Source organism: Equus asinus, chromosome 9 (assembly GCF_041296235.1).
Source record: "Equus asinus isolate D_3611 breed Donkey chromosome 9, EquAss-T2T_v2, whole genome shotgun sequence".
Lineage (NCBI taxonomy): Eukaryota > Metazoa > Chordata > Mammalia > Perissodactyla > Equidae > Equus > Equus asinus.
Window position 1 is genome coordinate 30257668 of NC_091798.1, and position 19428 is coordinate 30277095.

The 19428-nt window shown below is 55.6% G+C and overlaps 1 protein-coding gene across 1 annotated transcript; it reads right to left on the reverse strand.

Annotated features, from left to right (window-relative positions):
- Positions 1-2729: 2729 nt before the first annotated feature.
- Positions 2730-19428, reverse strand: CDX1 (caudal type homeobox 1). Its single transcript, XM_014852675.3, has 3 exons — positions 18877-19428; positions 4298-4443; positions 2730-3728 (listed from the first exon to the last, which is right to left on the reverse strand). Exons 1-3 carry the CDS (start codon positions 19319-19321, stop codon positions 3516-3518), a joined length of 804 nt encoding a protein of 267 aa, XP_014708161.2. The 5' UTR covers positions 19322-19428; the 3' UTR covers positions 2730-3515.

The window sequence follows — 19428 nt, forward strand, 5'->3', positions numbered from 1 at the left end:
CGCAGAGCCAGGCTGGTTTCCGGAGTGCCACAATCCTCCGGTCCCCGCAGCATAACCTATTACACACACACACACACACACACACACACCCCGGGCTGCTGGAGACCTCCTCCATGAGAACACTCCACTGCCAGCCCTGCGCCTGAGCCCTTCCCCGGAGCTGAGCTGTGTGCTCTCTGCTTGGCCCGCCCAATCTCTCAGCAGTCATGATGGGACCGGTGCCTCCACAAGACAGGCTCTCAACACGGCGTTAGGGGTTTATTGGGGAAATTGTACGCCAAACATAATGCTGATGTGCATGTTTCTGATTGGCTAGAGGCCATGACCAGGCCATGGGCCTTTGGGGGCCGGGCCAGTCCAGTCTGACTTTTGTCTGGAGCCCCGGTCTCCAGCATCAGCGCAGGGCCTGCCACCACGCAGAGGAGGAACATAAAATTGCTGGATGCAAAGCAGAAGCAGCATCGCCATTCCCAGTGGGAAAGCTGGAACACCTCCTAGCATTGGGGAGGGTGCAGGGATCCCTTTCCTGAGCCATTACAACACCCCAGTCTCTGGTGGAACTCTCCGGGTGACAGGGAACTCACTCCTTCACAAGGCAGCCCGTGGCACTGTTTGGAAGTTGTCTTAGATAAAAAGTTCCTTTTTCATGGAGCTCAAACGCCAACTGACAGGTGATCGCCAACGCAACCTGTGGGCCCCACCCAACCCCCTGACCGCCCGTGTGGACAGCAGCTGCAGCTCACCCAGGCCGCCAGGCCTGGCCACTGACCTCCTGCCAGGCAGAGGTCTTCCTGTGGCTGGGGACAGGCTTGTCCTGCCTCAGATCCTCCCAGTCTCCATCTGTCCTCAGCATTGGGGGTGGGGTGGTTAAAACATCAGTCAGGTCTGCCAGCACCTCACACTAGGATGCAAAAGCTCCATGAGCAGGTCACTGAAACACAGTACTTACCATGTGCCAGGCCCTCTGCTAAACCCAATTCTAAGATAGGTTAGAGTACTTTATTTCCACTTGACAAATGAGGAGGAGAGGCTCAGAGAAGCTAAGTAACTTGCCCGAAGTCTCACAGCTTGGAAGTCGTCAGGCTGGAGCTCAGGGCATCTGACAACAAGATCTGCTACCGAACCTTGTGTCACAGCTGAAGTGTGGCCCTCCAGCCCACAGCATCCCCACACTCCAGACTCTGCGGTGTTCAGTGGGGTGCTGGTAAGTGCTGGCAGGGGGCGCCTGGGTAGCAAAGCATGGGGAATGCTGGATTAAAGGAAACTCAAGGGGTTTCTTTGCTGTGACACTTGTCAGAGGCTTTGATGTGCTAATGCACCACTGTGACTCCTGAAGGGGAGTCTGCAGGATTTCCCAAACTTACTTGCCCAGAGCAGTTTCTTTTTGGTAAATGAACTGCCCAGTTTTACAGATGGGAAAACGAGGCTCAGAGAGGGGATGCAGTTACCCCAGGGTCACACAGCAAATGTCTTTGAAGATCAGAATATTCACTCTCTGCTGGCCACCCTTCCACCAACCCACTTCCTCTGCTCCTGGAAGCTTAGTCCTTTCCCCTGGTACCATCTGGTTCCCATGCCTTAGATGTCCAGTGTCCTCGGTGAAGCCAGGGTGTCTCCCAGGCCACCAGTAGGAGGAGAGAGAGAGGTGCCCTCAGGGGCTTGTGTGGGGACCGGATCCACCTCGTGCATTGCTGTCATGTGCCCCAGGAGCAAAGGGCAGACAGGCGGGCTGTGCACACTTTTTATGGCTGGGCCACCTCCCAGAACAGTAAACAGAGGGGCAGGCAGCTGGCACCGGAGTCCTCTAGGGAGAGAAGGCCCCAGGTAGCAGACGCCTGCCCACCTCTGGAAGGGAGTTGAGAACAGCAACTTTTCTCAGGAGTTTAAAAAAACCCTACTTTAAGTTCCTATTGTTCATCTTCTTTTTTACCATTCTTCCCTTATTGGCATGACAGCACCTACTAGTTCTTTAGGCCTCAGTTTAAACATCACCTCCTCCAGGAAGCCTTCGGGACCCTCCAAGATCAGCTGGGAGCCCGCTCTGGACTCCTGGGATGCTGTCTTTTCCCGATGCCCAGAGCACAGCTCAGACTGAGAACTTTTGGGGGACAAAGACTGTGCATTCCCCAGGCCCGGCCATGCCTAGCGCATGGGGGTGCCCAACGAATGTCACCTGTTAAAAGAAAAACTTGAGGGGTCAGCCCGGTGGCACAGTGGTTAAGTGCGTGCGTTCTGCTTTGGCGGCCCGGGGTTCACCGGTTTGGATCCCGGGTGCGGACATGGCACCGCTTGGCAAGCCATGCTGTGGTAGGCATCCCACATATAAAGTAGAGGAAGATGGGCACAGATATTAGCTCAGGGCCGGTCTTCCTCAGCAAAAAGAGGAGGATTGGCAGCAGATGTTAGCTCAGGGCTAATCTTCCTCAATAAATAAATAAATAAATAAGTAAATAAAATGGAAAAAAAAAGAAAAACTTGAGCTGAAAGTGTTCAAAAAATTCAAAAGCCTGATATATTGAGTCTGATGATTCTGCTTACAAAATGGATTTGCGATTTTGCAGCCTCATAGACTCACTCTAACGATGTCCTGTTTTGATCTTTCAAATGCATTTTAAAGGTGACCTCGTTGCAGGCCTACAGAGATGGATGGGACCATGAGCGAGGGACGGGTGAGCTGATTTATGCTTCAACGTTTTTCACTAATGCTACATACAATCATTTTTATACATTTTTAAAAAGAGAAAAAAAATTTATTCTCAAAGCTGCATCCAACAGATCCCACTTTATGTACAACACTGGCCCACTGTGAGCTCTGCTTGGTCCTGAGAAAGTCCTCCGGGGCTCCCCGGGCCCTGAGGGACACCTGCTGGGGTGGCAGAAATTCAGCAGGGTGGACGCCACCCCTCGCTCCCCCTCCCGGGACCTCCCCCCAATCTGGAAGCCCCGCTGAGAAGACAGTGAGGGGAGATGGCTGCAGCCCAGAGGGGCCAGTCGTCAGAGCCCCTCCCTCAGGCCCATCGGGTGGGCGTTGTGCTCTGCGTCCAGCCTGGAGAGGGTCCAGGGTGTGCTGTGATGGGGCAGCGAGAGGCGAGCCTTCAGGAAGAGGCAGGTGGAAGCTGACCGCTTTCCTCCCCCTCAGGTCACGGTCTGCAGGCATTCCATCTTCGCTCAGCTCCGTCTCCTTTCTCCAGGGTCAGTCTGGTCCCTACAGTGGGCTCCCACCCTTGAACCCACAGAGGAGGAGGTGGGGCCCCCTCACCCAGCCCTCTGAGGACTGCAACCTCCCCTCTGGGCTCCCTCATCCCCCTGAGGCCCAGAACACAGGAGCTGGCAAAGGTCCTTATCCAACAGGCTCGCTGCTCAGATGGGCCACGGGGATGCAGGGGCTGGGTGCGTGACTGGGCCGAGGTGACCCAGAAGGTCAGTGGCAGGGCTGGGAATCAGCGCAGGCCTCCTGGGCCCCCACAGGAGCCACATTCCCAGCACCTGAGTCCCTGCCCAGGGGTAGGCTGGGGCTACGGCAGGTACTCCTCCTTCACGGGCATCGGGGAGGAGGCGCCCAGGAGGCCGGCAGAGCTGGGGCACAGGGTCCCCAGGGGTGGCCCAGCTGGGGCGGGGGTGACTTCGGGGGCTGGCGGTGGGGGCGGTGGGGGCTGCTGCTCCTGCTGCTGCTTCTTCTTGTTCACTTTGCGCTCCTTTGCCCGCCGGTTTTGGAACCAGATCTTCACCTGTGGGATCGGAGAACGGAGATGAGGAGACCACATGACACAGAGCGAGATGAAGGGAGGGAGGACAGTGGAGCCCGTTTCTCGATATGGCGTTTGTGGCCTCCCTCCTGCTCCGGCCACCGAGACCAGTCACGGGCCCTGGATACATTCCCCTGCTCTGGAACTTGCGCCCCTACCCTCATGACAATTTTCTCTACAACCTTCTTCTCCATCTTCCGAGGCCAGGCTCTAACACCCCTCCTCCAGGAAGCCTTCCCTATTCTCCCTCCTCTGGAGAGTGCTCCCTTCTCTGGATTAAATAGCACTCAGACCTCTCACAGCACTGACCGTGCCCTACTGTAGCCCATAGCCAATCAAATCTCCCTATCCCCCAGTGAGGGTCAGGGATAATGGGTTTTGTTGTGGGGGGAGATTTGGCAGCAGCTCGGTTTCTGCTGTGCTGTGTGACCACGGCCAGGAGACTCAACCTCTCTGTTCTACTCCCTCAACTGAGCTCTATAATCTGCCTGGCAGCCTAGAGGCCAGGATCCCAGCACTGCTCCTGTGGCTGAGGTTGGGGGCCCACACACCTGCCGTTCAGTGAGCCCCAGATTGGCCGCCAGCTCTGATTTCCGCCGGATGGTGATGTAGCGGCTGTAGTGAAACTCCTTCTCCAGCTCCAGGCGCTGGTGGTCAGTGTAGACCACGCGGTACTTGTCCTTGGTCCGGGTCTTACCTGAGAAGTAGAGGGGCCAAGAGGGGAGATGAATGGGGACGGGGACCTTGCAAAAGGCCCAGGCGGGGCCCCGGGGAGAAAGAGCAATCCAGGCCCCTGAAGGAGGACCCTGAGTTGGGAGGGACGTACACTCCAGCCCCAGGGTGACAATCATTCCCCCAGGCTCAGGCTCGGAGACTCCCAGCTTAGAAGGCAAATAATGCTCTCATGCTCATTTTGGGAGGTGTTGGGGCTCAGGGAGGGGAAGTAACTTGCTCAGGGTTACACAGCAAACTGCTGATGGAGTTGGGAATTTCAGTCCAGATGTTCTGACCTACTCTGATCACCAGCTCCAGCAACTCTAACCCAGCAGCTCCAGGACGTGGCTGCACAACAGACACTTGGGGAGCTTGTGAAAAACACAGCTTCTAGGGCATCCCTGACAGTGTGAATCAGAAAGCATGGGGTGGAATCTGCTTTTTTTTTTTTTTTTTTTTGGTGAGGAAGATTTGCCCTGAGCAAACATCTGTGACCATATTCCTCCAATTTGTATATGTATTGTATCTGCCACAGCATGGCTCTCGATAGGACCAGGCCCAAGAGTCGAACCTACGAACCCAGGCTGCCAAAGCGGACCATGCATAACTTTAACCACTTGGCCATGGGCCGGCCCCTAGAATCTGCATTTTCAGCTAGCTCCCAGGTGGTTCTAATTCAGGGATCCTCAGACCACAGGGATGAACAGCAGAGAGAGCAAGGGAACCTGGCAGGTAAGGGTAGCTTGAGACGCATGAGGCATGAGAAGAGAGCAGGAAGAGCCACCACAGGCAGAGGCGGACGCAGGGAGCTTGCCGGATCTGTCCTGGGGGGTATGCTCCTCAATTCTTGTCGAATGTCTGGCAGCTGCTGGCCCCAAAGTCAGACAAAAAGGACCAAGACCACGGGCGGCCCCCTAGAACCTGCCAGTACGCACAAGGCCCTGGCCCTGGACACCAAGCCCTGAGCTGGGGCTGCGCCGGGGGCTGGGGCTGGGCTGCCCGGAGCCGCCCACACTCTCGCCTGAGCCGAGGCACAGAGCCGCAGCGACTGGGCTGGGCCACAGATGTTTCCTCTGCCCCTGCCGTGAGCCAAGCGCTAGGGCACAGCAGTGAGCCAAACAAAAACTCCGTGTCCTCGTGAGGCTTGGGTTCTAGTGGAGGGAGATAGGCGAAAATAAAGTAAATATGGAAAGTATTTGATATGTTAATTGATGATAAGTATTTCAGAGAAAAGAAGGCAGGGAAGGAGGATGGGGAATTTAGGGAGGAGAGGTGCTGCGATTTTAAATAGAGTGGTCTATGAAGGCCTTACTGAGAAGGGGAATTTGAACAAAGATCTAAAGGAGGTGAGGGGAGAGCCATGCAGATATCTGGGGAGGGGGCTCCAGAGAAGAGGAACAGCATGTGCAAAGGCCCTGAGGCAGGAGCATGCCTGAGGTCTGATGTGGGTGAGGAGCAGTGAGGAGGCTGGGGCAGCTAGGGCCCAGTGAGCCAGGGGAGGGGGCAGGTTGTACAAGCCATGGAAAGGACTGTGGGTTCACAGTCCGGGATGGGAGCCTGAGCAGAGGAGACAGGAGGTCTGACGTAGGTTTTAATATTACTCTGGCTGCTGCATGGAGAACAGATTGGCGGGAGGACGGGGGAAGCGCAGAGACCTGCAGTAACCCAGGAGAGAGAAGGCAGGGGCTTGGCTTCTGCACAGGGCTCAGCCTGGGGCCAGGAACTGGACGAGAGGATCTTCTGGGGTTAATGTCAGCGCTCTTTTGGGGACCAGGATCACAGGGCTGTCTGGAGAGAGTATTAAGAGTCATGCTTGGCCTGGGCTAGTGTGGGGGCCTGACTAAACAGCAGTTTCCTTTCGTAAGAAGCTGAGCACGAAGCTATAAATAGGAGGCACACGCAAGCACTTTGGGACCCACACACGCGTCCCATGGGGGCACGGCGGGTCTCCAAGTGACCATCGGCCCCTCCCACTTCACCCGAGTGTCCCCCTCGATCGCTGGCCTTCACCTCCCTGGGTTGCAGCTCGGGCCCTGCGCTACCCACCCCCCTATCCTGTTCCAGCCCCGCTCCCTCCACCAAGCCCACGCAGCTTGGCAGGACAGCCACCCGGCTCCCCGGGAGCCAAATGGCTGTGTGGAGAACAGGAGACAACAGACGTTCCTGGGCTCCTTTCCTCGGGTTTCCTGCCAGAGCGGCAGAACCGCACTGGACGCTTCCACAGCCGCTGACCTCAGCCTGCTGCCCCACGCAGCACGGGACAACCTCGGTCCTCAGCCAGGCCTGGCCCAGGAAAGGGACATGGGAGTGGTTGCTGAGGCCTTGGCTCCAGATGGCGTCCCTCCTTGGCCTAGAAAATTCAAAAACACTACCAGAGCCAGCAGAGCTCTGAATCCACAGCCCTACTGGGTTTGCTGGGCTTAAGCCAGAAGGAGCCAAGGAAGTTTAGTCTCTTCCCATTTTATAGATGAAGAGACTGAGGTTCAGAGTGGTTACACAGCTGCTGGAGGTCCAGACAAGAGAGGCCTTGTGAGTCTTTCTGGTCCAGACTCCCTGTATTGTCAGGGTTACTGAAGCACCAGGCAAGATGGACTTGCCCAAGGCCCTGTCACCTGCTCTAGAGCTCTTGCTCCCTGCTCTCGTGCACAGCTCCTCACCCCGTCAGGTTTGGGGTCCATGGAGCCCACCATGGAGCCCCCTAAGTGTTGGCAGCAGAAGTGCAAACAGGAGACCACCCATCTACTTGTACTTCTGGGAAGGGAGGGGCCAGACCATGGTTAGGGCAGACCCCTGAGAGCTCCGTAGGCTCGGGGCCCTTGAAAATGCCCAGAAGGGCCCGGCCCGGTGGCTGAGTGGTTAAGTTCGTGCACTCTGCTTCGTCAGCACAGGGTTGTGCTGGTTTGGATCCTGGGTGCAGACACGGCACCGCTCATCAGGCCATGCTGAGGCAGCATCCCACATGCCACAACCAGAGGCACTGACAACTAAAATATACAACTATGAACTTGGGGGCTTTGGAGAGAAAAAAAAAAAGAGGAAGACTGGCAACAGATGTTAGCTCAGGGCCAACTTTAAAAAAAAGAAAGAAAGAAAGAAAATGCCCAGAAGACTCATAGCCTGAGGTCAGGGCCTGAGGCTTGCTGCCTGCCTCCGCCTCAGTCAACGATATTACAAGCAGTGATTGGAAGACCCCCTTCCCCTCAGGCAGCCGGGTCTCACTCCCATCCTTTCTGGTGAGCAGGCGGGGATCCCTCAGGCCCGTTTCATAATGGGGAAGTGGAGGCTCAGGAAGGGCCCTTGCTGAGGGCCATCCTGCTTAGTAGTGGTGTGAACCTGGCCTCGGGTGTCTCCACCTGCAGCCTGGCTGTTCCCAGGGGCTGGGGGGTGGGAGGCGGAGGGAGAGACTAGATGGGAGATAGCGCTGTGGCTGCATATTAGCAAGACTGTAATGAAGACCCAGTCCACAGGCCCTGTCACCCCCTCTCCGGGTGGGTGGAACCCACTGGCCGACTTCTATCTGTGGAGCTACTCAAAGCACACAATTTCGCTGCTAAGAAAATGTCTCTGCTGAGGAACAAGGCATGTGAGATCACGCCGTGCGGTCCAGGAACCAGGGAATCCCATCTGCTGTCCGGGGAGTGATAACTGGCACATCCTCCTTGCAGCCAAACTTGGTGACATCTAGACGCACTTCACATGCACATCCCCTTGGACCCGTTAATCCCACTTCCAGGAACTGATCTCAGAGATAAATGCCAAAGCTGTAGCTGTTTCACACAACACAAGACTGAAAACAAGGTACATGCCTCCAGGTGGGGACCTGGTTAAATAAGAGATGGTAATCCATGTAGGAAGCATTACACGGTCCTTAAAAAGAAGCCATAGGGGCTGGCCCGGTGGTGCAGTGGTCAAGTTTGCTTCTTGGCAGCCCGGGGTTCACCGGTTCGAATCCCAGGTGCAGACATGGCAGCGCTTGGCAAGCCATGCTGTGGTAGGCGTCCCACATATAAAGCAGAGGAAGATGGGCACGGATGTTAGCTCAGGGTCAGGCTTCCCCAGCAAAAAAGAGGAGGACTGGCAGTAGTTAGCTCAGGGCTAATCTTCCTCAAAAAAAAAGAAAAAGAAACGGTAAAGCTTCACATGCACCAATATGGAGCAATTTTTAAGATACATTGTTAAGTAAAAAAACAAGCAAGACATAGACTGCTGTGAATAGAATGTATGTTGCTATTTTTGTATATAAACGGGGGGGCGGATATAAACACACTCACACTCATACTTGTTTGTGCACCATAGAGTTCTTTCTGAGAGAATATACGAGGAGCCGATAACAGGGGCTGCCTCTGGACAGGGAACTGGAGGCTGAGGGGCAGCGGGTAGGAGTCTCCAGGAAGTTTAAATTTTTACCACGTGCAGATGTGAATGTGTATTTTTAATGACAGTCGGGAGTCCTGGGCTCCCGTCCCAGCTCTGGGCCAGAACTCCCGACGCCCCGAGCTGCCCTCCCTTCCCCCTCCTGTGAGCACCTGTGCCAACGGGAGCCCAGGAGGGAGGGGGCAGGGCGTGCGTGAGAGCGGTGGGGCGGGGAGGGCCCGGGGTGAATGATTTACAGGCCCCCGGGACGCTGGGGCGAAGAGGGAAGTCCGGGCTCCTGCAACAGGTGTCTGATGGGGTCCGGCCGCTCCCAGCCACCTAACGAATAACCCTCTGGGCCAGACGCCAGTGCGAGAGGGTGGGGAGCCCCCGGGCTCTTCAGGGGTGAGCACGGCAGGGGACAGCCTTGGATAACTCACCCAGATGAGAGGCTTTCCCTCTGCTCTGGCTTTGGGACGTGAGGACCAGCTCATCCATGTGCACGAGGCTGCCATGGAGGTAGCAAATTCCCCATCCCCGAAAGTGGGCTCAGTGGAGGCCCTGGGAAACAACAGGCCAATGGTTCCAAACGCCTGGCCAGCAGCCTCAGAGCTGCCTGGGGAGCTTTATAAAAGCACAGACTCTAGCCCAGAAATCTGGATTCAGTGGGGCTGAAATGGGGCTCAGGGATTTGATACTCGAATAGCTTTCCAGGTGCCCCTGACACATGGTGGTTTGGGCCAGCAGACCTCTGGGGCTGTGTCGTGCATCTTCTCACTGGCTGGGTGATGTAGGACAGTCACCTCACCTCTCTGAGCCTCATTCTTTGTCTCTATAAAAGGGAGATAATTATTATTCTAACAATGGCCAACCTGTCCATGTGTCAGGCACTTTGCATGCATCTCTCAACAACCTATGAAGTTGTGCAACCTGTTTTCCCTATTTTACAGAGGGGAAAACTGAGGCTCAGAGGGATGCACACATTCGGCAGGTGGGATTCAAACCCAGGACCGTCCAGCTTCAGTAACAGCACTAGAACCTACCGCACAGTGTGAGGCCTCCCATGATTATCTCCAAACCTTGGGTGTACAGGGGAGCCCTTGAGAGGGATGGCCTACCACAGTATGTAGCACGTGGTAGGTGTGTGGGGAAGGGTAGATCTTATTCATTTCCAATCGTGAGGGGATAGCCATATGGCAGGCAGGCTGGGAAGTGGATCTGGGCACTGCTGGTGTGTTGGACGAGACTGTTTATTTATAAGGTCCCTTCCAACGTGGAGACATGACGCTCCCAGTGTTTGTTGATTCTCTGATTGCGTTTGTTATTGTTGCTGAAAGAATTCTAAGAGCGATTTCTGTCTGAGCGTCCCCTGTCCAGCTGGAAGAAAGGAACAGGAACCATGGCGGCCTGCAGTGGGGCCTCCCCATCCAGCCTGGGCCAGGCAAGGACAGAGTTCAGCCTCTGCCCCCAGGGTGGGGTGGGTGGCTCCGGGAAAATCAAGCGGCCTCTGGGTCAGCACTTCCTTTGCCCTCTTCCTGCTGGGTTTGTGGCCCTGGGGGATGACATGGCCAGCTCTGGCCCTCACTGCCTGGAACACAAATCCAGCCCCAAACTCTCCATGACCCCTCCCTGTGTGGTCCAGCCCCAACTGGCTGTGCATCAAAATCCCCTCCCCAATATACACACACATATGTGCGTGTGCACACACGTATGCACACATGCGTGCACCGAAGCTTGTTAAAAATACATATTCCCAAGCTCTAGCCTAGATTTCCTGCATCCTGACCTTCAAGCCATCTTTCACAAGCCCACTGGGAGATTCTGAACCATCAGCTAGAGTCAGTAAGTCCTGGTCGCAGCTCTATGCCAACTGTGCAGTCTTGAATAAGTCCCTTGTCCTCTCTGGATCTCAGTTTCTCTTGTGTATTAGAAAGGGTTAGGGCGTCAGCTCCAAGGGCCCCGTAGAGTCTGAAGTTCTGTGCAGCTCTGAGCCCCTTAAGGACCTGGGCCCAGGTCTGACCATCTTTAGCTGAAGGACTTGAAGTGACTGAGCTTCTTTGGGCTTTGGAGGTGAAAGCAGTTTGTAAAGGGCAAAGGGCTATGGAGATGTCAAGGAGAATGGAGTTATCTGCAGAAGCAGATGTTGGAGGGATCCCCTGGGAGAGGGAGGAATGCCACCTGACGGGGAGCCGCAAGGCAAAGAACACACTGGCCCGGGTGTGAGGAGACGTGGCCAGGCCACCAGATGGACATGTGATGTTCAGTTTGGGCCTGTTTCCCCATCTGTGCCTCTGGGAGGTAGGACCTCTGCTGCGGCAGCCCTGACCTCGCCAGTTGGATGACAGGTGGATGTCCCTCCTGGGCCATGAGGCTTTCTGTTGGACCACGATTGGATCCCTGTGCTGGGTGATTTGCCAGTCCCAGGCTGCTCTGTCACGGGTCCTCACGCAAGCCCTGGAGCAGGGGTGAAGCTGACCTGGAGTGGGGGTCTGGGGAGGACAGCCTGGGCAGCCACAGGCAGGAGCCCTGCAACCTTAGGCAAGCTTCCCTTGCCCACTGTCACCTCCCTCCAAGTCTCAGCCTTCAGTCATCACTGCACTCTCCTCCCCCCCAGGCCTCCTTTGCATCACCCCCTGCCCTGCCCCCTTCCCGAAGGTCCACAACTGACTTGGTCACGGGAGGCAGTGAAGAGGAAAGAAACTTCAGTGTCAGACAGACCCCATGGCTCTAACCCAGCCTGGCCATGTGCCAGCCGTGTGAACCCGAGCAAGTCACTGAAGCTCTTCCAATGCCAGTAGACTCATCCGTAGAATGAGGACGTGAACGCCTCCTTTATACACGGCAGCTGTGCAGATCAGATGTGCTCATCTATCTAACAAGGTAATTATTAATCAAAGCTAGCTGCGATGATGATGATGATGCTAGAGAAGAAGGTAAAGATGAAGATGACAGCCAAGACAAAAGAGACAGGAGAGATTCCTCGATAGGGAATACGGAGCCCATCCGAAAAGGATTATCATTCTAGGAACTCTTGAGAGGGATTTTCCTGTGCTGTCCCATAGCATAGCTATTGGCCACACGTGGCTATTTAAATTTAAATTAATTAAGTAGATTTAAAAACTCGGTTCTTTAGTCACACTAGCCATATTTCAGGTGCTTGATGGACACACGCAGTAGTGGCTAGCACACTGGACAGCCAGACAGAGAGCATTTCCAACATCACAGAAATTTCTACTGGACAACCCTGCTGGACCAAACTCCCCTCAAGGACCAGATGCCCACCCCTGCAGAGCATACCTACCAGACTGTGCTTGTACTGTCTGCAAAGTGGCCTGTTCTTGTATCTACCACCCATTTATATTCTCCCTAGGTTTTTCCACAGGGGCACCAAAAATAATGGGGTCCAGATCAGCCCTCCTAAGACCTGCAAACAGCAACTGCGTCCCTTCAAGTCTTCTCCTGGGCTCGAGGCCTTGCTGAGCTGTTTCCTGGTGGAGTTCCCAGGCCTCTGCCCTACCCTGGCCAGCCTCCTCTAGTCTGGAAGTGAAGTCCCTGCCTGACCGTCTGCAGGCGTGGGTCCCAAAGTCTCACATTCCGGGTGGAGGCTCAGGGAGAGGCTCTGGACTTCAGCCCATTTCTAGCTCACTGTGGGACCTTGGCAAACCCCCTCCCCACAGAGCCTCGTTCCCGGTATGCCCCGCGATGGTAGGGACCATGCCATCTTGCTCACCCAGTCCTGTAACAGCACCTGACACACAGAGAGCTCTTGATGAATCCTTGTTGAAGGTGTGCCTCCTGGTCTTCCTCATCTCAGAAACGGCCCCCCATCCTCCAGCCACTCAGATAAAAGCCGATGTGTACTTCCCCCGCTCCCCACATCCAATCCATCAGCTGCTCGGCTCAGCCTCCAAAGGACATCCTTCCGTCCAGCTCCACCGCTCCCACAGCCTTAGTCAAAGGCACTAGTCTAACACAGAAATGTGCAGAAATACCTGCATCTGAAATCTGCCGAGCACACGCTGAGCAACCAGTAGATGCCAGTTCACATTATTGTTACTGTGCTAGACGCTCAGTTAAATAGTTCATTCCCCTCTTCATGGGGTGGGGGGGCAGACTAAAAACAAACGAATGAAATGATTGCAAACTGGGATTACTATGAAGGAAAGCAAGCACAGAGCTGAGAGCTAGATTAAGTGTCAGGGATGGGGTAGAGGGACCCGCTTTATTTGGCTTGGGGAGGTCTCCTGGAAGAGGTGACATTTAAACCAAGACCTGAAAGTTGAGAAGGAGGTTTCCTTGTCACCAATGAGGAAGAATATTCCAGGAAGGGAGAAGAGCATGTGCAAAGGCCCTAAGGCAGAGAGTAGCAGAGTAAGGGGCAGACAGACCCAGCTCCTTGAGGGTACCCTGTCTGCCTTGTTCTGGCCGGAATCCCCAGCACCTAGAAGAGACACTTAGAGACTATAACTGTGTGCCTGCTGCCTGAATGAATGAACAAGAAAGGCACACGACGAGGCTGGAGAGACTAGCAGAGCTCTGAGCCCTGGGTGAGGGGTTCGGATTTGATTTCAAGAGCAACAGGAAATCACTGGAGGGTGCTGAGCCTGGAGCATCAATCTTGGCTCTTACTAACGCCCGCTCCCTCTCTCTGTTGCTGCAGAGGGATCTATGCGCCTCCTACAAGCTTGAAGAGTGAGTGTGGCTTGAGTTAACACCACTTAACACGATGATGGACCTGACTCCAGACAAAAATGTTGTTTCCAGATCCCAGGAGCTCCAGGACAGAAGCCGGAGGGGCCAGCCCATCAAGATAACTTCCTACTGACAAGCCAGAGCCTGCCGCTAACAAAGCTGTTTCGGACCTTCACGATTCCCCAAGCTCGCAACAGCAGCATCCGGCAAAGCGGGGGAAAAGAACACCCAACCAAAAAAAGCCTTCTGCCACCTTCTAACTGGGTCATTCCCCTTCCCAGCTACATCTGAGAGACGAGGTGTCAAACGGAGCTTCTGCATGGAGAACCAGTTTTAAACAGCCCGGCCCCTGCTGTGCCCACCCCACCTCTAGCCTCTTAGAGCTCTTCCCAGACTGGCCTCCTTTTTCCTCACCTGGACTGGGACGCACAGGGGGAGGGGGTCTCCCGTGCCCAGGGTGTTGTTTTATTTGATAAATGCTCTTAGGCTGCAGAGTTTGTTCTTGAACCCAGTGCTGCTGCATCCCAGCTGTGTGAGCTTGGGCAAGCCACCTGACCCTCTCGGAGCCTCATGAATTTTATCTGTGAAATGAGGCTAATAATAGATCCTCACACCTCTTAGAGTAGTTCTGAGGCTGAGGTGAGCTCACCCATGCAAAGCTCTTGGCACAGTGCCTGGCACACGGTAAGGACTTAGCCAATGCCACAGTTAGCAGCTTTATTGTGAGCTCCTACTATGAGCCAGGCCTGAGAAGAATGGGACTGATTAGGACTGGTCTTTGAGGGGATAACATGGTAGACGGCAAGGATAAATAAGACAGTCAATGGTAAATGTTGTTAAAACAAGGGCCTGATACAGTGCTCGGAGGGAAGGGAACCGAAGAGGGCTTCCTAGAGGAGGTGGCCTTGGAAAGGAGCAGCATCTGAACTGGTGAAGATATATGAGAAGGAAGGGCGGGTAGTTCAGGCTGAGGGGCCCAGACTGGAGAGGCAGGGAGTGTGGGTGTGTGCTTGCATGCACCTGCTAAGGACTGGCAGAGATGGTCACAGGCACCCGTGCACTGAGCACCTACTGTGTGCACCTACTCTGTGCTAGGCTCAGGGCTGTGTTTTATAGGCGTTCCTGATTCAAAGGACAATCCTATTACTATCCTAATGCTCAGTGGAAGACGCTGAGGTAAACTTGCCTGATGCTAATGCAGCTTCTAACAGAAATTCAACCCCAGGCCTGAGGCTGTCAAGCCCTGCTCTTCACTGTCCCCAGTCAGCATCTCTGTATCCAGGCAAACTAGTGGGAGAGTGGCTACAATAGTGGGTTGAGGCCAGTTTTCAGGAGGGCTCCTCTGAAGGCCACAGAAACAGGGCCGGATTTTATAGCAACGAAACGGCATGAAATGAAACGGCAATTCCATGGCAGTGGGGAGCCATGGAAGGCTCTTGAGCAGGGGATATGCCTTAAGAAGGTACATTTGGTAATGGTTTAGATGACAGCTGGGGCATCAGAGAGAGGCTGGAGGTGAGGGGCCAGGTTGGCGGCTGTGGCACTGGGCCAAGGGACAGAGTCTGGAATGTGGTGGGGAGAGGAGGGTTCATCCCCTCCATGGGCCTCAGTTTCTCCATCTGAAAGCTGAAGTGGTTGGACCAAGATCTAAATCCTGCTGCAGGAGCTTCAGCATCTGAGTGAACATCTCCTACTCATGTGGGCCATTACCCTCTGAAGGACTGTTTATTCACGAGGAATTGGAGGCTGAGCCTTCCACAGAAGGATCATTTATAACTCTTCCAATGAAAACGCCGATATTTATAGAGGCAAAGTGGGAAGACAAAAAAATAGAACCCCTCGTAGTCAGTTCCCATCATGGCATCAGGCCAGCGACAGCAATCACTCAGAACTGGTTAATATTTTGTTTATGGACAACATAACAGCCTCTCCCTCATCTTCCCCATTTTCACTGCCCCCTCCTTAGGAAAAGGCTGGCGTCTTCGTCCCAGCCTCAGCTACACTGTCCCCCACGGGAGGATGGAGGACACTCCCAGTGGGGAGACAGGGGCAACCAGGCTTCCACCATCGGCGTGAACTGCTCTACTGGACAGTCGTGGGTTCCAACTCCAGGGTTGGGACCTCAGGAACCTATGTCAAAGCTGAGATCTCGTCTCTCCCCTCTTCTCCCAGAGGGGTCTTACTACTCCTCATGCCTGCCCTGTTCATTCATTCCTCAAAGGTACTGAGTACCTACTAAACGCCACGCACTGGGCTGGGTGCCTGGAATTTAGTGATGGGTCAAATAGACATGACTCTGGACCTCACGGGTGTAAGTTTGCTTTGGTGGGTGGGCGGTGGAATAGACAACATACAAACACACAAATAAGTGAGTAAATTGAAACCAAGGTTAGCGCTTTGAAAGAAACACGGCAAAGATTATCAGTGGGTATAAGGGGAGCCTTCCTTGGGAAATCATGGAGGACTTCTCTCAGGAGGTGACCCTTAAGCTGAGACCTGAAGGGTGAGAAGAAGTTAGGCTTGCAAAGAGTCAGGGGAAAGAGGTTTCTGGGAAGAGAGAACAGCATATACACAGACCTGCAGTAGGACGTGACACGTCTGAGAAACTAAACGAAGGCTGGAGTGGCTAGAGCTTGGTGGTCAAGGGGAGTGGTCTGGGGTGAAGTCAGGGAGGTAGGCAAGGGCCAGGTGCTGATGCTCTATGCTCTTGCAAACCTCAGGAAGGAATGTAGATTTTGCCCTAAATATGGTGGGAAACCATGGCAAAATTTTTAACTGACTCATCCAGCATCCCTCCCAGCCCAGCCTCCACTTGTGTGAAACTAGAACATTTCTTACAGGCTCTGGGCTTCGGTTCCCTACTCGTATGTCTGGTCTCTAACTGTCCAGTTCAGATGTTCTAGAATGCTAGAGGCTCAGAGGGAGGACGAATGGGCTGGCCAAGAAGGGTACCATAAGACCTGGCGGCCAGTGACATTTCTGGGGCGTGGATGGCATGCACCGACCTTCCCTCTGCCATCCCAGGCAACAGCATTACACGAAAACACCCCTGCAGACCCTGGATCTTCATTGCCCAGAAGGAGAAACTGGGGCTAAAGCGGGGAGGGGCTTGGCCTCTCAGGGAGGGTCTGTACCGTCCCAGAAGCACTGGTCAGAGTCAGAGGCCCCCAAGGCAGACAGGCAGCAGCTTCTGGCTCCAAGAAGGCCAAGGCTCCTGCATCCTGGCAGAATGATCTAACCTGCCTCCTGGGGCAGTCACTCTCCTCCAGAGCCTGCAGACCCACCTTGGCCCTTTCTTCTACTTTCTGGGAGTAAAGGGGGAAAGGTTTTTTGCCTTTGGGCAGTTACTCCTAGTCCCCCTATCTGCCTGAGGACAATAGTTTCCGAATGATTCTTTAGACTAGAGGCTGAGCTGGGCTCGCAGCTCCTGTGCCCAGAGAGGAGAGGCAATTTGCCCGACATCACACAGCCTGGAAGCTCCTCCAGCGCTCCCACCAGTCTTCTGACCCCCCTGGACCACACTCTCCCCCTCACACAGTGATGGCCTCTCTGCCAGTCCCCACCCCTGGGGAATCTCCCCCTCCATCTCCAAAATTCCCAACAAGCTGGAAGCAACAACACGTGGAACAGAGGAGCAGGAAAAGCCGGCTTCCTTCTCCAGGGAACAGACACAGAGCCACAGGCCCCAGACATCTCCTCTCATACCATCTCAGGCAGGGTTTATGGATGAAGCTTCTGGGGGCCTCTAGAAACCTGAAAACGTCTGCCACATAGGCACCACTTTTTTCTAGGGAGAAGATTTGTTCTTTCCACCAGATTTTTCAAAGGGGTCCTTTTGTAACTCAAACAAAAGGCACAAGACCCTTCCCTCTCACGTCACAGATGGTAAAACTGAGACCCGGAAAAGACGCCTGATTTCAGGGAAGCTGTAGAGGGTTAGCGCACAGGCTTGGGGGTCAATGTCCCAGGGCTCCAGTTCCCGCCACACCTTTTACTGGTTATGTGGTCTTGCGCAAGTATTTCACCTCTACGCCATAGTTTCTGCATCTTAAACATGGGGGTGATAACAGTACCTACGCCAATGTTATGAGAATTAAATGAGTTAATACATGCAAGACCTTAGGTCAGTGCCTGGTCCATTAGTAAGTGTTCCATAAATGTTAGCTGTTATCATTTAGCTAAGGTCACAGAAACAAGTGGCAGAGCGCGGGCATAAACCCCAGTCCTCTGAGGCCTCTGGAGGCAGAGAGGAGGTCCTGTGTTCCTGGGACTCACTCCCAAGACGGTGGTCCGGTTACAGCCAGACCTGTAACTACTGATCAACCCTCCCCAGCATCTGTCCCCAGAGTGAGCCGGGCATGTGTGGGACATGGGGGTGAAGAGAGAGAGGAGGTGGGGGAAGTCTCAGGGTGGCTCCCAGCTGGGGGAAGGGGAGGAGGGGCCGGACATCAAAGGGTGGGCAGGCCACCTTCCCGCCCCCAAGGCCAGGTGGCCTTTGTCAGGACAGGCCCGACACAGTCGGAACCACGGGGTATCCTGTTCACTTTCCGGCCAACAGGAGTCACTAGCGAGCCAGGGCGCAGCCTGTTACATGACAAAGGGGGGCCTATAAAGGAGGTCAGGCCGCCCCTCATTAAAGCTGGGCTTTTGTCCTGCCCCCTCCCCTGCCTTTGAAGAGGGTGGATCAGAGAGGCCTGCCTGGGGGCAGGAGGTTCGCAGGCTCCGGAGCCAAACAGCAGCCACCTTCCCAACTGTTCCTGCTCTCCCCTCCCCCAGGGTCAAGAGTTCAGGAAGGGCCCTAAGACCGTAAGGTAGGGAACCCCCCCCCCCCCCATCTAACCAAAGAGGACTCTTTTTCAGTCCACGGGATGTGACCCGCCAAACTCTTCACTGTCCGGATGGGGAGACTGAGACCTGGAAAGGAAAGTGACCTGCCCATGTTCACACGATCACGCGTTGTCCCTGGTGGGGTGGGTTTGCAGCCTCTGCTTGGGGCTGGGATAGGGCTGGAAGAAACGGATGGCGACCAGGCCAGTGTTGCTACAAGAGTCCTGGGATAAAAGTCAGCGATCTGCGTTCTAGTTCGGGCCTTGCCGCACAACAAGGTGCGTTTCTTCGCTTCTCCGGGTCAGTTGCCCTGTCTATACGGACAGACGGGTTGTGGTTACTAAGGCTGCGGCGGGCTGGGATTCAAGAGCGGGAAGCTGAGAGAACAGCCCCCCAGGGCGACAGTGGCCAGGGAGGCCACGCTCCCGGAACCCAGGCAGGGCCAGGGCAGAGGTCAGACAGGGGGCGGCCGGGGCCTCGCGCTAGCACCTGCCGGTGCCCAGGGGAGCCGTCCGGAGGCGCAGGGCGAGAGAGGGGTCCTTACCGCTGCCACCGCCGCCTCCGGCCGCCACGCTGCGCCGCATCCACTCGTAGGGCGTCCGCCTTTGCGCTCCGGGCGAGGACGGGGCGCCCGGGCCGCCGAGGGGCTGCGCCAGGAGGCCCGGGCCAGCCCCAGGGGGCGCGGGCACCGGGCTAAAGTCTGGGGGGGGCCCGAATGCCAGCGGGGCTGGGCTGGCGGCGGGGGCCGCGGGGCCCGGGCCGTAGGCTGCGGCCCAGTCGTCCTTGGGCCCGGAGAAAGGCGCGCTCCAGGCCGCAGGGGGCGCGGGGGCCGGCTCCACGTGGGAGTAGCCTGCGAAGTCGGGGTACTGCGGGGGCCCAGGGGGCGGGGGCGGGGGGCCGTAGGCTTGCGGGCCCAGGCCGAGACCCGCGGGCCGGGCGGGGCCGGGGTACACGGGAGAATCCTTGTCCAGCACATAGCCCACGTACATGGTGGCCGCGGGGCGCCCCGCGCATGCTGGGCCCTGGAGCCGCCGTGCCGGCCGCCCCGACGAGCCGCAGCTCACCTGAACTCGCAGGCCCGGCCGCCGGCCGCCCC

Excerpts from the sequence above, each read along its gene's own strand:
- CDX1 (XM_014852675.3), bottom strand. The coding sequence starts at position 19,321 with ATGTACGTGGGCTATGTGCTGGACAAGGATTCTCCCGTGTACCCCGGC. Across the intron at positions 4,444-18,876 it reads CGGAGGCGGCGGTGGCAGCG|GTAAGACCCGGACCAAGGAC; the intron begins GTAAGGACCCCT and ends TCTACTTCTCAG. Across the intron at positions 3,729-4,297 it reads TGGGGCTCACTGAACGGCAG|GTGAAGATCTGGTTCCAAAA; the intron begins GTGTGTGGGCCC and ends CCGATCCCACAG.